The sequence below is a fragment of the Macrotis lagotis genome, chromosome 5, assembly GCF_037893015.1.
Source record: "Macrotis lagotis isolate mMagLag1 chromosome 5, bilby.v1.9.chrom.fasta, whole genome shotgun sequence".
NCBI lineage: Eukaryota > Metazoa > Chordata > Mammalia > Peramelemorphia > Peramelidae > Macrotis > Macrotis lagotis.
The window spans coordinates 271,363,079-271,378,093 of record NC_133662.1 but is presented as its reverse complement, the minus strand read 5'-3'; the positions used below and the strand labels follow the sequence as shown (position 1 = coordinate 271,378,093).

Genomic DNA, 15,015 nt, shown 5'->3' with positions numbered 1-15,015 from the left:
GTTCAAATCCAGTGTCTGTCATCAGGCCAAGGACTGCCAGCACAGCCAGGATGCAGTTAGAATTGGGTCAAAGTAGGTCCTTTCTGCCCAGGAATGGAAGAGGTTCTTAATCATTTAAAGTTTAATTTTTAAATTTAAATTTTAAATTTTATTTAGGTTCTTGGAAGAGCAGAAAGAAACGACACAGAAATTCACTGAAAGACAAGATGCTCTCTTCCAGGAGCTGCAGGAGAAGCATGCCAATGAGCTCCAGATTCAGAGTCTTCAGCTTCAGGAGACTCAGAAGCAGCAGACTGAGTCTCTGACCACTGAGCTGCAGACCCAGCATCGTGAAGAGATGGACACCCTCAGAACTTCCTTACAGATCCAGCATCAGGCCCAGCTGGACGCTCGGGTGGCTGAGCTGCAGACCCATCATTGTGAGGAGATGGACGCTCTCAGAACTTCCTTACAGAGCCAGCACCAGGCCCAGCTGGATGCTCAGGTGGCCAAGCTCCAGACCCAGCATCATGAGGAGATGGACACCCTCAGAACTTCCTTACAGAGCCAGCACCAGGTCCAGCTGGATGCTCGGGTGGCCGAACTTCAGACCCAGCATCGTGAGGAGATGGGTGCCCTCAGAGCTTCCTTACAGAGCCAGCACCAGGCCCAGCTGGATGCTCGGGTAGCTGAGCTCCAGACCCAGTCTCATGAGGAGATGGATGCTCTCAGAACTTCCTTACAGAGCCAGCACCAGGCCCAGCTGGATGCTCGGGTGGCCGAACTTCAGACCCAGCATCGTGAGGAGATGGGTGCCCTCAGAGCTTCCTTACAGAGCCAGCACCAGGCCCAGCTGGATGCTCGGGTGACAGACCTGCAGATGCAGCATACTGCAGAAGTAAGTGAGCTGGAAGCCAAGCATTTGTCAAATCTGGATTCTTTGGAGTCCTGTTACCTGTCTGAAATTCAGACTATCCAGGAAGAGCATGGTCGTGCTCTAGAAGGGCTGCAGGTAAGACTTGAGGAACAGTTGCGGGCCAAGGATGCTGAGCAGGAGGTGCTATTGGCTCAGGCAATGGAGAAGCACCAGCGAGAGCTGCAGCTGGCTCAGGAAAGCCTCCAAATTGAGATGACTACTAATCATATTGAAAAACTGAAAACTCTGGCCACGGAGTTGCAAGATGCTCACCAGGTAAGTTCCTGCTCAGGTAGAGGGCTTGTGGACCTGGTTTCAGGCTGCTTGTTAGCTGTGCCTGGCCAGCAGAATGGCTCACTGAGGCTGGTCAGACCAGCCCAGGGAAAGCTGGCCAGCTGCTCATTTGTTATGGTAACCTGGCCTTGCTTCTTGTCAGCTTTTTATAAGAATGAAGAAATGCAATTTTCTTATATCAGGCTGGGCAGATAATTGTTGGCTTAAAAAATCAGTGGCTTGCGTTAAAAGGTCAAAGCAGCTCATTCTTAGAAGGGAGATTGGGTTCAAACATGTAAACATCTCAACACTGGTCCGTATTAGTTCATCCCTGAATCTGGGCTTGGGTCATACAGGCAATAGCCTTGTTGGGCACAAAACAGAAAAATGTCTGAAACATGTGCTGCCATGGTGCTTTGTACCTCATTGAGAAATAAATTAGACTACTCTTTTCTTCCTAATTCTACTGCTCCTTCTCTTGTTCAATTTTTAATGATTAAAAGTGGAAGAAAACATTTTAGAAAAAAATTAACCATCAAGCCCTGCTTGGATCCTTCCCCAAGTGTGAGCCTTGCCACAGTCTCAGCCATATTTTTGGCTGGGGGGGGGGGGAGTGTAGTTTGACATTTTACTGTTTGAAAGAGAAGCTATTGATAAACTTGATTTCTTATTGTATTTTCCAACTCCCCTGGGCAGCCTAGTGTCTTGTTGCTAAGGTGAGATGCCCAAGCAGATGGTTTTGAGTTTTATTCTCCTTGACTACAGACTCCAGGGAGAAGCTCTGACCACATCCTTTATCCCACTGGGGCCCGTGCCGTGGATATGACTCTGAACTTGAGGTCCACACACTCTGGGTTTACAGAGTGAACTCCTTGTTTGGGGAGCTATGGTTGTCATTCTGATGGGGAAAGTAGAACAGGACTGGGAGTATTGGTTGACTCAGTGAGGAGCTCTGCATGAGCTCATTTAGTTAGACTACAGTCCAATTGATTGCCAGTTTTAAAGGAAAGTGAACCAGGAAGTCCTTATTCTACAGGAGGAGAGTCCATTTGAAGGACAGAATAAATTGGAAAAACTCGATGATTTTTCCCTCGTTAACATTAGTTTGAGTGTGAAGTCTTTATTTTCCTTTCTGGGGCGGGGGTTAACTCTGGTTCTTGCCAGTCCTAGCCAGCATAAGGACTTGACTCTTTGCAATGTTCCCTCTCCTAGGAGGACTTGGAGGTAGCCCTTCACAACCAGCGGTGCTTGCTGGAGGAAGAAAACCACAAGGCTTTGGACAGATTGGGCGAAGAGGTGCTCCACATGGAGGAGCAGCACCGGAAAGCCCTTCAGGAGCTCAAGGACATCCATGTGGCTGAGCTGGAGAAGCAGAAAACCGAGTATGGCCAGCGGCTCCAGGAAGAGCTTGGCCTACTGAGAGCCCAGCATGAGCAACAACGAGAGGTGAGCCTTGGGAAGGGCGGGGTGGGACTAGGGATTCTGTCTGCCCTGTGACTTCACCTTCTGGCTCTCAGGGACCTTCTAGGTAGATGAATTGTTCAGAGGTTGCCTACAGTTACTTTGAGGGCCTTGGGAGGTGGTGAGCATGGGGAGAGGGCATAGGCAAGTTTTAGAGACAGAAGGTGGGTGGCAGGTGTGAAAAGTGAAAGAAATCATAATCCCTCCTTTTTCCAAGTGGGGTCATATGACACCTAATAATGACACTTAATCTGGAGTGACTGAAGGGTTCTTTTATTAAACATTCCTGCAGGAAAGGGCACTCCACCAAATTGCAGCAATGTCCAATCTTACATAGATTTGGAAGGCATTTTCCCTTTTCTTTCTCAGTCCTGATAGACCCTTGTCATTAGGGGTGCAACCTAATCGAAACAACCAGCACTGTGACACTCCTTAACATGTCCATCATCACAGGTTTAGTGGATGTTGATATGCATAAATTTTATTAAGCATGTGTACTTGTAAAAGGTTAGAGACTGTAAGTCAACTCCCACTGGTTCTGCCTGGTTTTCGGCTTCCACCTGGCCAAGGTGCCTTCATGTAGGTTAGGGAACCTCTTGCGGTTCATTTCTTGGTCAAGGTCACCTCTTTTTATCACCTTTCCCTTTGTTTCACTTCCACATTCCTGTGCATAGGCTTGCGTCTTTCAGCCTAATCAAAAACTCAGAGACTCCTGCCCTTGTAATGTGCTGTTCTGACAGAGAATTGAAATCTTATCTAACAGCCATCTCTCATATCCTGTAGAAGCCAAACTCTTAATAATTTCTCATGGCAGGGATGCCTCGAAGTGCACCCTCTTTGCAACCTGCTCCCATTTCCTGGACCCTCAGCTAAGACCGGTAGCAGTATCCCAAATCCTTCTCCTCACAGCAGTCTTGGTGGGTAAGGTTTTGAGGGGAGTCCGTGCTCACCTGACCAAAACTGAGTTTGAGCATGTCTTTTTTTCTGGGCCAACTCAGCTTTTTTTGTGTGTAAAAGTGAGGAAATCAGTGCCATGGTTTTTCAGAATTTTGTAAGATGTAGTGGCCTTCCTCCTTGGATGTTGTCTTTTCAATTCAGATCATTTATCCCTTTGGAATTTATTGCCAAATTTGGTGGAGAGTGCAAATCCAAACACCCTTTTGGTCTTTCTGCTTCCAAGTTTGCCCAGCTGTGTTTTCTTGCACATTGATGCCTTTCTTTTATGACTTAGATTTTACATTTATCAAACATTAACTTCTGCTCTAATTCTGAACTTTCAAGAGTGTTCCTTTGCTCAATTTTTTTATTTTTTATGAAATCTAGTACCAGATCATTTTGGCTGATTTCTGCTTGGGAACACTTTGAGATTCGGTGAAGCAAGAAAGACAAGGTCTTGGGGCAGCTGGGTGGTACAATGGATAGAACACTGGGCCTGGAGTCAGGAGTGCCTGAGTTCAAATCCAGCCCCAGACACTTAATAATTACCTAGCCGTGTGGCCTTGGGCAAGCCAATTAACCCCATTGCCTTGCAAAAAAAAAAAACTAAAAAAAAAAGAAGAAAGACAAGGTCTTCCTCATGGTCCTGCTGTCTGTTTTAAAAAATTATTAGGATTAATTTTATAGAGGAGTAATTTGAGTGGAACTTTATTGAATGATCCTTTTTTTTTTCTTTTCAATTTTTTTCTTGATTTCTTTGGTTTTTCTGTGACTTCATTTCAGAGAGATGAAATCTTTCCTACTCCTTAGTCATCCCTGATAACAGAATAAAAAGGAATAAAACCCATTTGACAAAGGGAACCTGACTGGGGCTGCTGGGAGCAAGGAAGAGAACCAGACTTGTACTGAGGAGTTCTTTCCAAAAACACTGTGGCTGGTGGTCCTGGTGCTTCTCGCTTGGCTACCCTTGGTCTTCCCATGCTTTTTTGAAACTTGATGGCATCTCCTTCATTTTCAGGAGATGTGACAACTACCAAGGCACTCTAGGAAACTTTGTAGGGGTAGAGAGAAAGAGGAAAGGTCTCCTTCACTCTCTTATCTTCTAACTTCACCCCCTTTTTCCTGATTTTTGCTTATGTAGATCTGTTTGTCTATGGACTACCAATCCCATATCTCTGACCTGCTCCTCCAGGGACAGACGCAGCCATTTTTCATGTCCTCAGCACCCTGGGATAGGAAGAAGAGTTGGTGTGCTCTTCTCTCCCATGCCCCTGTCATCCTTATTTACTCATTCCTTTTTGTTTGGGTTTTTTTCTTTTTAGTAAGGCAGTGGGGTTTAAGTGACTTGCCCTAGGTCACACAGCTAGATAATCATTAAGTGTCTGAGGTCAGATTTGAATTCAGGTACTCCTGACTCTAAGACCAGTGCTCTATTCACTGTACCACCTAGCTGCCCCCTACTCATTTCTTTTTTATTTCATTCTCCACAGTGACTCCTTCCCTTCTGCCTACAAAGATTCCCATGTCTCTCTCACTTGACCCTTCTGTCTCTCCTAACTGGGACCCTATAACCTCTTCTGTCTTTTGTGGTGAAACATGTAAAAAAGACCATCAATTTGCCTCTGCTCTCTTTCCTCTCATTCTTTTCTTCCAGTTCAGCTTCCAATTTCATCATTCCATGCCTACTCCACAGTGACCAGTGAGCCCTTAATGGCCAAGTCCAATGTCCTCTTCTCAGTCCTCATTCTCCTTGATCTCTCTTCAGCCTTGGATGTGGTGGGTCCACTCTTTATCCTGGTTCTCCTCTTCCTTGTTTGACTGCTTCTTTGCTAGATCCTCCTCCAACTCAGTCTTTCTCTCCACAGGTGTCCTTCAGGTTCTGTTCTTGGCCCTCTCCCTTCCCTCTGAACTTCTGCACTTGGTGATCTCAGCTCTCATGGATTGAATTATCATTTCTATACAGATGATTCTCAAGTCTACCTTTCCTGCTCCACATTTCTCTGCTGAGCTCTAATCCTTAGTATTTTCTTTAGTATTAGAGTGAGCACCACCATCCCCCAGTCACCAAGACTCACAAACAAGAGATAATCCTGTAGTCTTCACTCTCTCTGACTCCCCAGATCCAAACTGCTGCCAAGGCCTGTTGACATTACCTCTGCAATATCTCCCCGGTATGCTCTCTTCTCTCCTCCTCCTCTTGCAGTAGTTACTGGGAGGTGTGCCTGCTTCAGTTTCTTCAAATCCAGTCCATTCTCTACTCTTCATCAAAGTGATTTTCCAAAAGAACAGGTCTGACTATGTCATTCCCCCCCTACTCAGTAAACTCCAATGGCTCTATTTGCCTCCAGGATCTAATACAGATTACTCTATTTGATGTTCAAAATCTTTCTTAGCCTGTCCCCTCCTTCCTTTACAGTCTTCTTACATCTTACTTCCTATGATAAACTCTCCTATCCAGTGCCCCAGGTTTCCTGGCTCCTTTGTGAACAAGATCCCCCATCTCTCAGTTCTGGGCATTCTCTCCAGCTGTACCTCCTCCATTCTCACACTGAACTCCCTGTCTGCAAGTCTCAACTAAAATCTCCCCTCCCACGGGAAGCCTTGCCCAGCTCTTTTTTTTTTTTTGGCAAGGCAATGGGATTAAGTGTCTGAGACTGGATTTGAACCCAGGTACTCCTGACTCCAGGGCCGGTGCTCTACCCACTGTGCCACCTAGCTGCCCCTGCCCAGCCCTTTCTAATTCCGGGGCCTTTTCTGCTATTCATTATTTTCTATTTGTCTTATACAGAGCATGCTTTGTGCATATTTCTTTTCTTGTTGACCCCCTTTCACCCCCCCATTAGATTGTGAGCTCCATGAGGGTCAGGTAGATGAAGATGCATATCAGTCTAGCATATTTATTTATAAGAGGAAATCAGCTGTGAAAGTATTGGTGCTGCCTTTGGGCCAGGAGGGGCACAGATTCTGATTATTTTTCAGTCCAAATTCTGGCAAGATTTATTAGGAATTGTTCCCTTCAGGGTTCTACACACTGTGATGGGGAGGAGAAAAGGTCTGTTAGCTAGCAGCCTCTTTTCATGTTCTCCTTCCTCCTGGTCCCCTGGGAGGAGGCCAGGCCACCTCTTGAGGACACACAGTTTGATAGCTTAGCAGAAAGGGACCCCAAGTTTGCCCTACTTTAAGAATATATTCATTGGTATCTTTCCCTTACCTGCCTTTTTAAGAACTTCTGTGTCCTCAGCACTGTGGAGCGTTTTTTTTGTGTGACTTTTTTTTTTTTTTACAAGGCAATGGGCTTAAGTGACTTGCATATGATCACACAGCTAGGTAATGATTAAATGTCTGAGGCTGAATTTGAACTCAGGTCCTCCTGACTCCTAGGTGCCATCTAGCCACCCCTCATATGACTCTGGTAACTGATTTCTTTGTGTGAAAGCTGCCTGTTGTTATCCTTTGACCTTTTATCAATCAGGGAATGCTTTGATTTCCATAAATTTGACTCATTTTCCTAAATATTTATCTGAGAAGATTGCTGTAAAGTGTTTTTTAGTGTTCTTTTTTTACTTCCAATTTTGACTGCCATTGCTTTTCTTTGTGCACAAACCGGAGGCCAGGGTGGACCATGTGACAAACTCCCTCCCCGTGTTCTTGCAGGAAGATGCCCGAGTAGCATCTGCCCAGGGCGAAGAGGCCAGACGGCATCAGGAGCTGCTCTTTGAACAGGAGGTGGCGCTGCTCAAAGGCCAGTCCCAAGTTCTGGAGCAGCAGGTGGCCCAGTTGAAGGTAGTGGCATCTCAGCTTAGGCTAGAGTTTGGGTGCTCTGGAGATGCCTCTACCCTCCCCACAAACGGCATCTCATTTAGGGCTTTGGAGGGTTCCTTTAGATACTGTCCTTTGTTTGATGATGGCATTTTCCTGCTCCCTGGCAGTGGTCTCCGCTGTCTTCCATGGGAATGTCCTCGGGGCCTCTCATTTTAGAGGTGCTTCTCTTCTGTTTAGAGCCAGCCCTTTCATCTGACTAGTTACTTCTATCCCTGGGACAGAGGGGCTTCTCATCCAGAAGAAGGGGTACAGAACTTCTTGGGGAGGGTTTACCTCACCCCAGTCCCCCAGGTGGTGACTCCAGGGCTGCCTTGTCTCTAGCATCCCCCCTTATCACCACCCTGTCATGTTCTTCTACTCAGGACGAGTTGGAAGCGGAGAAGCGCACAGCTGGCCAGAGAGTGGAGGAGAGTGAGAAGGCGCAGGCCCTTGACCAGAGGGAGAAGGAGGCACTGACTTCGCAGCTGCAGGAACAGAGCAGCCTCATTCTCCAGGTCCTCATGCACTACCAAGTGTCAGCCAGCTTCCACGGTGTCGGCAGACTTGGGTCCTCCTGACTTCGGGGTTGGAGCTCTATCTGCTGCGTCACCTAGATGACTCCCTCCTTTCAAAGAGAAACTGCTCTAGTTTCTAAAGTCCCAGCCTGACCCCCAAGCTACCCTTCCATTCTTGTGCTGCGAGACTCCACTTCCCATCCTGGCTTTCTTGGGCTCCATCCTCGCTCTTTGCCTTTGTTCCAGCTCTGGCTTGCCCTCCTTCCTCCCCTCCTCAGTGTCTCTTCTGAACACTCCATGAGACCCTTCCTGATTTCAGCGGAGTGCTTCAACACTGCCAAATGATCATTTGTGTTCTTTGTTTCTATATACATATGGAAGCCAGCCTGACATAGCCACAGGCCCCTTGAGGGAGGCTTGTCACCACAGGCCTGAAAATGCCTGTTGAACTCATCGATTGACTGCATTCCCTTATATGTTTGTGTGAATTTGCTAGGGTCGCCTGGGTTCACACAGTTTCTCATCTTGGCCCCAAATCATGTCTCCTTATCTCCATGCCTGTTCTTTTTGGGTTGAGGTCAGAGACTTTGTTATGTTTGTTTTTGTATCCTCAGTGCCCAGGAGGTTGTGGGCTCAGATGAGTCCCTCTGGCATGGTGTCCAGGCCTCCTGGTCTCCATGTCCACTGCCCATTCTGCTTCCCACTGCAGAATGCCTGGTTTGAATCCCAAGTCCCTAGAATAGCTTGAGGGTCTGGTGCCAGTCTTAAGGCCTGACAGCTCTTATCAGACTGAGACTGAACTGAATGGATACCCTCCCAAAGAGATCACACAATTCAGCCCCTCAAATGCATGCCAAGCTTGGGTTTGGACTTCATGGGAACACCTCCTCCTCTGGAAAAACCTATCTACCAGAGATGCTTCTCTTAACCCTTTACAGTTTTGGCTTCCAACCTCATCATTTCATCAAAACTGCTCTTCCCTAAGGGACCAGTAATCTCTTAAGGACCAAATCCAGGGGACTTTTCTTGACACTCAGTCATTCTCTCCTCCTTGGTACCTTCTTCCCCCTCCTCACCTTCGCTTTCTGGTTTTCCTGTATTTCAGCCCACTCCTCTGTCTCCTCTGCCGGATCTTCCTCCAGCAGATCCTCTAACTATAGGTGTTCCTTTAGGATTTTATCCTGGGCCCTCTTCTCTTCAGACTGTTTCATTTGGTGATCTCACCTGCTCCTTTGAGTTCAGTGATCTCTAAGCTAATGATTCTCAGCTCCACATCTCTCCCAACTTGCAGACTTACTTCTCAGACTTAATGTCTTGTAGATATCTTTAACTCATCATCTCTAAAATTGAAGACATCCTCTTCTCCATTCTGTCCCTCCTGCCTAATTTTGCCTTTATTTTTGATGGCAGCATTCTTCTCTCATTCAGCAGACCCCCAAGCTAGAAGTCATTCTGGACTTCTCCCTGTCTCTCAGCCCCCATCCCAGCTGGTGCCACTGCTTGTCGCTGGCCTTCTGACTATCCGTCACCTGGGCTGCAGCTCTGGGGGTGTTTTCGCTATGCAACCTCTCTTGTCCATTGCCTCTCTGCACCCCCCCCCCCATCAGTTCACTCCTAGACTACTTCAGTAGTTCCTGGTGGGGACAGAGGGGTTAGATCTGCCTCACTTTCTCTCCCTGCTCTAGCCCATCCTCCGTTCAGACCCTGAAGTGATTTTCTTAAAGTGCTGGTCAGTCCCTCTATTCAATAAATTCCAGTGGTTCCTTCCTGGGTCACCTCCAAGAGCAAATACAGAATGTTCTGTTTGACATTCTAGGTCTGTCTTCACTTCTCTTCCTTCCTTCTCTTTCCCTTCTTCTCCCTCCTTACTTTTCCAATCTTAAGTCCCAGCTCAAATCTTTTCCCCTCTCCCCCAATTTAGGGTTAGGGTCTCCCTCTGTTGATTGTTTCCTATCCTGGTAACTTATTAATACAGTTCTTTACATATTTTTCTTTACACATTTTTTCATCCCTCGCAGACTCAGCTCTTTGAGAGCAAAGACTCTATTTTGCCTTTCTTTGTTTCCCCAACATTTTAGCACAGTGTCTGCCACATAGTAAATACTTAAGTAGGGGCAGCCAGGTGAGGTAGTGGATAGAGTACTGGGCCTGGAATCAGGAAGATCCAAATTCAGACACTAGCTGGGTGACCCAGGACAAGTCACTTAACCACTTTTTACCTCAGTTTCCTCATCTACAAAATGTCAACAATAATAGCACCTTTCTCCTAGAGTTGTTCTGATGCTTAAATGAGATAATTAAGTGCTTAGCACAGTGCTTGGCATATAGTTGGCACTAGAGAAATGTTAGCTGGTAACTATTATTGACTTGACTGGTAGTGGCTCAAACAGTATTTAATTTGCAAGTTTTTGGTACTGAGCATTCAAAAGTAACCAGCAGTAGGGGATGTTCAGGTCAGAAGTTGATACAGCTTAATGATGCATTCTGTTGAGAGAAAAAAGGTGAGTGAAAGTCCACTTTTCTCTATTCTTGTCATTACCTACCTAGAGTCTTGTTTTTAGTTTGAGGATCATGTGTGAAAGGACAAACTGGAACATGGCTGACTTTTATAGTTAGGGTGATGGGTCTGGAGACTTATATGGCTGGGTTTTGTGGCCATAGGGATCCTGGAGACTGAGGGTTGATTGGAAGATTTGGTGAGGTCTGGCCTTTTCACACCCTGAAGGAGCATTGTGAAGGAGGTCTTGAATTCATCTGCTTGCCCCCCAGAGGGCTGAACTAAAATCAGTGACAGAATGTTACAGGAAGCCTGTATCACCTCTGAATATTGAAAGCTGTTTAAAATCAGACAACCCCGAACTCCTCTTTAGTGGAAAGTTCTATGCAGTGGCTAGACAACCACTGGTTGGGGTTAGCTGATCAGAAAGGTTGCATGTAAAAGGTAGAATAGATTGGATTTTTTCTGGGGTTCCTTTTATTCTGAGATTTCATCATTCTTTTGGCTTTCAACTGTGTCAGTCCTCTTGATGTTTGATTTAATTAATGAAAATTTTTGATTAACCTAGTAGGCCAGTAATTATCCAGGATATTATTTTATTTTTAAAATGTGTGATTAAAAATTATTGTGCATTTTTCTGATTTGGCTCAAATACTAATTCTGATATCCAGAAATGATTTGATCAGTCATTATCATTTTTTTTTGCAAGGCAATGGGGTTAAGTGTCCTCTGGATTGGAGGTACTCTTCCTTGATAGCATCTGCTCCCTGGGGCATCTGGAGATAGATAATGAAAGCCCTCAGAATTTGTCTTTTGGGAAGTGGGTTGGAGGATTGGTTACTGGAACTACACCAGGAGTGAGGGGAAAACACAGGTTGGGCAGATGGTGAGAGCCAAGATTCCTTAGAGTTGAAAGGGACCTTAAGGTTTCTAAGCCACCTTCTTGGTTTTATGGTCATGAATCTGGGCTCGCCTAAAGTCACCCCATTGCTTGTGTTGGAGGGAACATCTGACACATCTTGACCAGTCCACTCCCTTTGCCTCCTTATCTCATTGCCTATTACTAGGGACAGTTTCTGGCTTAGCATTCTGGGTTAACTGAGATTCTGCTCTTCTGACAGTTTAGTGTCTTCCATAATTGGAGAGAACATTTTGACTTTGTATCTGTAGGTGAAATTTGGTTCCCAGAAGCACCAAATACATTTGAAAAGACATTTTTTGGCAGTGAAGTTAATGTCATCAATGAAGCACCAGGAATCTTTGCCTGCCTTGTGGAACTTGGGAGGGCCTCCAGAGTCAGTCTTCACTGTTAAATGTCTGGGCATAAATAATGATCGCTTCTTTTAGGAGGAGTGGCATCATCACAGCTTGATATTTTCTTTGATTCCATCTTTATCATGTGTTCTATATAAATGGCTTAAAAAATGAAAGACACACAATAGCAACAAAACTTTTTCTTGATCAAGGTTATTGAACTCAACATTTTTTGGGGAGTGTAGTGAGAGGGAGTTTAGGAACAGCAGCGACTTGAGTCAGCAGGCCTGGGCTCAAACCATGGTGGCCTCTATAGAGGCTGAATTCTATCTGCACTTGGCCTCTGGGGATCCCCTAGTATGAAAGGAGGGGCCAGGGATCTTTGCCATCCTCACCTGCTTCAAGTCTAAGAGACCTAAAGGTTGTGTCTGCTTGTGTGTCAGTTTGGGGGAGAGGGGTGGTGAGGGATGTGTGTGTATGTATTTGGGTTAGAACTAGGTGTGGTCATTAGTTCTCTGACCATAGTCCTAAAAGACCTTGTGTGGCAGCCTGACTTGGTCATTGTTTAGGTCCTTTCAGGGCATAGTGTTCAGAGAAGTGTCTTTCCTAGGGGACAGCCACCAGTGATGGCTCATTGAGCCATGTTGTTTTTGTGTCTCCTTCTTAACAGTTGAAAGAAAAGGTCTTGTCCTTAAATAGTGAAGTAGCAGAGACTCACAGGGAGCTGGAAAAGCTTCAGGAACGACGTGAACGAGAGCATGAGGAAGGGACGAACCTACTGTCTCTGTTGAGATCTGACATGGACCATACCCAGCAGGAAAGGTAGGTGTTTCTGTGTCATACAGTGGCGGAGGTTATTTGAGTCTTTTACAATTACAGGACAGGGCCGAAGCTCTCAAATGAAGAGAATGGGAGCTGGAGGCTTTCTAGCTATAGCTATTCCTATACACCCTTGCTCCACTAAAAACCAAACCAAAAACAAAGAAAAGAAATAGTTTCTAGAAGCTGATTTTGGTCTTTGAGAGAAGGGACTGACTTTTCCCCCCTCTCTGTATCCTTTTTCATGGTCCCTGACAATGGTAGGTGCTTATTAAAGTGGATTCAGAGGACACAATGCCTCATTTCCACAGATAGATAGTGGCCCTTTGTTCTAAAGGTCTAAAGAACTTTGTGCTAAAGTGACCTGCAGAAGCTGAAGGCCAGGGTTGAGTTTTACAAACAAACAGAATTATAATTTGTAAGACAGGATTTGATTAGTAGTAGGTTTCATCACCTTTTAAGCACATGCCTTCTAAGCCTTCCCTCCCTTCTTGCCTTGAGACTTCTTGCTTTCCTCCATCACTGAGTTCTGACATCTCCCCTTATCCATATCTTAAGTCCTTGAACACCAGCACCCATCCCCCCCCCCCAAAGACTCTGAACAGAGGTGAACTTTTCCTTCTTTCCGTCTTCTCCAGGGTTTTCTTCCCTCTGTTATGTCTGCCCCAATCCATTTAGGGGATGGACTGAACCTCTCTTCCCTTCTGCCTCCAAATCTTGGGCTTTTTCCTCCTCTGGCTTGGTTTCTGATCCTCCCATTCCTCCTCTGGGGTTCAGCTGCCAAAGAGAACTTCCTAAAGTAGATGTCTGTCCATATGTTACTCAACAGACTCCAGTGGCTCCCTATTTCCTTTTAGTTTTTCTGTGTGCCTTAGAGACCATTCACTGCCTGACCCTGTCTTACTCTCTTGGCCTTTCTTTGCATAATTTCCCTTCCAAAATGCAACACTCTTTCCTGATGGGTATTCTTATCATTACTTTCCTGCAGCAAACCATCTCTTGTCTTTCTTTCCTTCTTTAGATTGTCAACACCTGCCATCTGGAATATTCTTCCTTATCTCTGCCTCTTAGAAACCAAAGCTGCCTTTAAAATTCTGTTCACAACTCCCATGGAAGCCTCTATTCCATTCTCTTAGAATTATTTTTTTATCCTGGGTAGAGCATGTACATACAGCATTCTTGCCTCCCTTAGAGTGGAAGCTCCAGGGCAGGCTGGTGTGGTTGCTACTAGCCTCAGGCCTTGATCATAATCTGATTTTAACATTTGTCTCCAAGATTCCCATTTGGACAAGTTCTTTGTCAGCACTGGCCCTGCTGTAGTTAGAGCCCTCTTTTCTTCGTCAGATGGTGGTCTCAGTGCCGGAACTTGACATGGTACGTGCTCATGAGAGGCCAGTGGACATCCTAGCATTGTGACATCAGAGCCCCTCCATGGCAGTAAGTGCAGCCCAGGGGTCTCTTGTACATGGCCTTCTTGGTAAAGAGCTGTTTTGAAGTTGACATGGCATTTCAGAGTTGTGTTGTTTCAAAAATATCGTACTGGGTTGTGCTGCTGCTGTTGGTGATGGTGGATTAGTCATTTCCAGTGATGTGTGAGGCCAAGTTTGAACTCAGGAAGCTGGGTCGCTCTGGTGGCCCTTGCTGCCCTGACTCCCCCCCCCCCCCCCAAATTACATGTTTTGTTTTTTTTAATTAAAGATATTATTTGAGTTTTACAATTTTCCCCCAATCTTACTCCCCCCCCCCCAGAAAGCAATCTGTCAGTCTTTACTTTGTTTCCATGTTGTACATTGATCCAAATTGAGTGATGAGAGAGAAATCAGATCCTTAAGGAAGAAACAAAAAATCTAAGAGATAACAAGATCAGACAATAAGATATCTGGTTTTTTTCTCTAAATTAAAGGGAATAGTCCTTGAACTTTGTTCAAACTCCACAGCTCCTTATCTGGATACAAATGGTACTCTCCTTTGCAGACAGCCCAAAATTGTTCCCGATTGTTGCCCTGATGGAATGAGCAAGTCCTTCAAGGTTGAACATCATCCCCATGTTGCTGTTAGGGTGGACAATGTTCTTCTGGTTCTGGTCATCTCACTCAGCATCAGTTCATGCATATCCCTGCAGGCTTCTCTGAAATCCCGTTCCTCCTGGTTTTTGATAGAACAATAGTATAGCATGACATACATATACCACAGTTTGTTAAGCCATTCCCCAATTGAAGGACATTCACTTGATTTCCAATTCTTTGCCACCACGACCAGGGCTACTATGAATATTTTTGTACAAGTGATGTTTTTACCCTTTTTCATCATCTCTTTAGGGTATAGACCCCGTAGTGGTATTGCTGGGTTAAAGGCAATGCTCATTTTTATTGCCCTTTGGGTGTAGTTCCAAATTTCTCTCCAGGAAGGTTGGATGAGTTCACAGCTCCACCAACAATGTAATAGTGTCCCAAATTTCCCACAACCCTTCCAAAAATGATCATTATCCTTTCTGGTCATATTGGCCAGTCTGAGAGGTGTGAGGTGTGGTACCTCAGAGAAGCTTTAATTTGCATTTCTCTAAT

General features: G+C 45.5%; 1 protein-coding gene across 15 annotated transcripts in view; it reads left to right on the top strand.

The window, feature by feature from the left end:
• PCNT (pericentrin) overlaps positions 1 to 15,015 on the top strand; it is a 118,040-nt gene that overhangs the window by 38,145 nt on the left and 64,880 nt on the right. For 14 of the 15 annotated variants that reach the window (XM_074189866.1, XM_074189871.1, XM_074189863.1 and 11 more), the window contains 5 exons: positions 157 to 1,171; positions 2,381 to 2,614; positions 7,220 to 7,348; positions 7,750 to 7,881; positions 12,303 to 12,454. In XM_074189866.1, coding sequence (XP_074045967.1) covers positions 157 to 1,171; positions 2,381 to 2,614; positions 7,220 to 7,348; positions 7,750 to 7,881; positions 12,303 to 12,454 — 1,662 coding nt within the window. The remainder of the gene's footprint in view (positions 1 to 156; positions 1,172 to 2,380; positions 2,615 to 7,219; positions 7,349 to 7,749; positions 7,882 to 12,302; positions 12,455 to 15,015) is intronic. The other variant, XM_074189865.1, reaches the window with a different exon arrangement.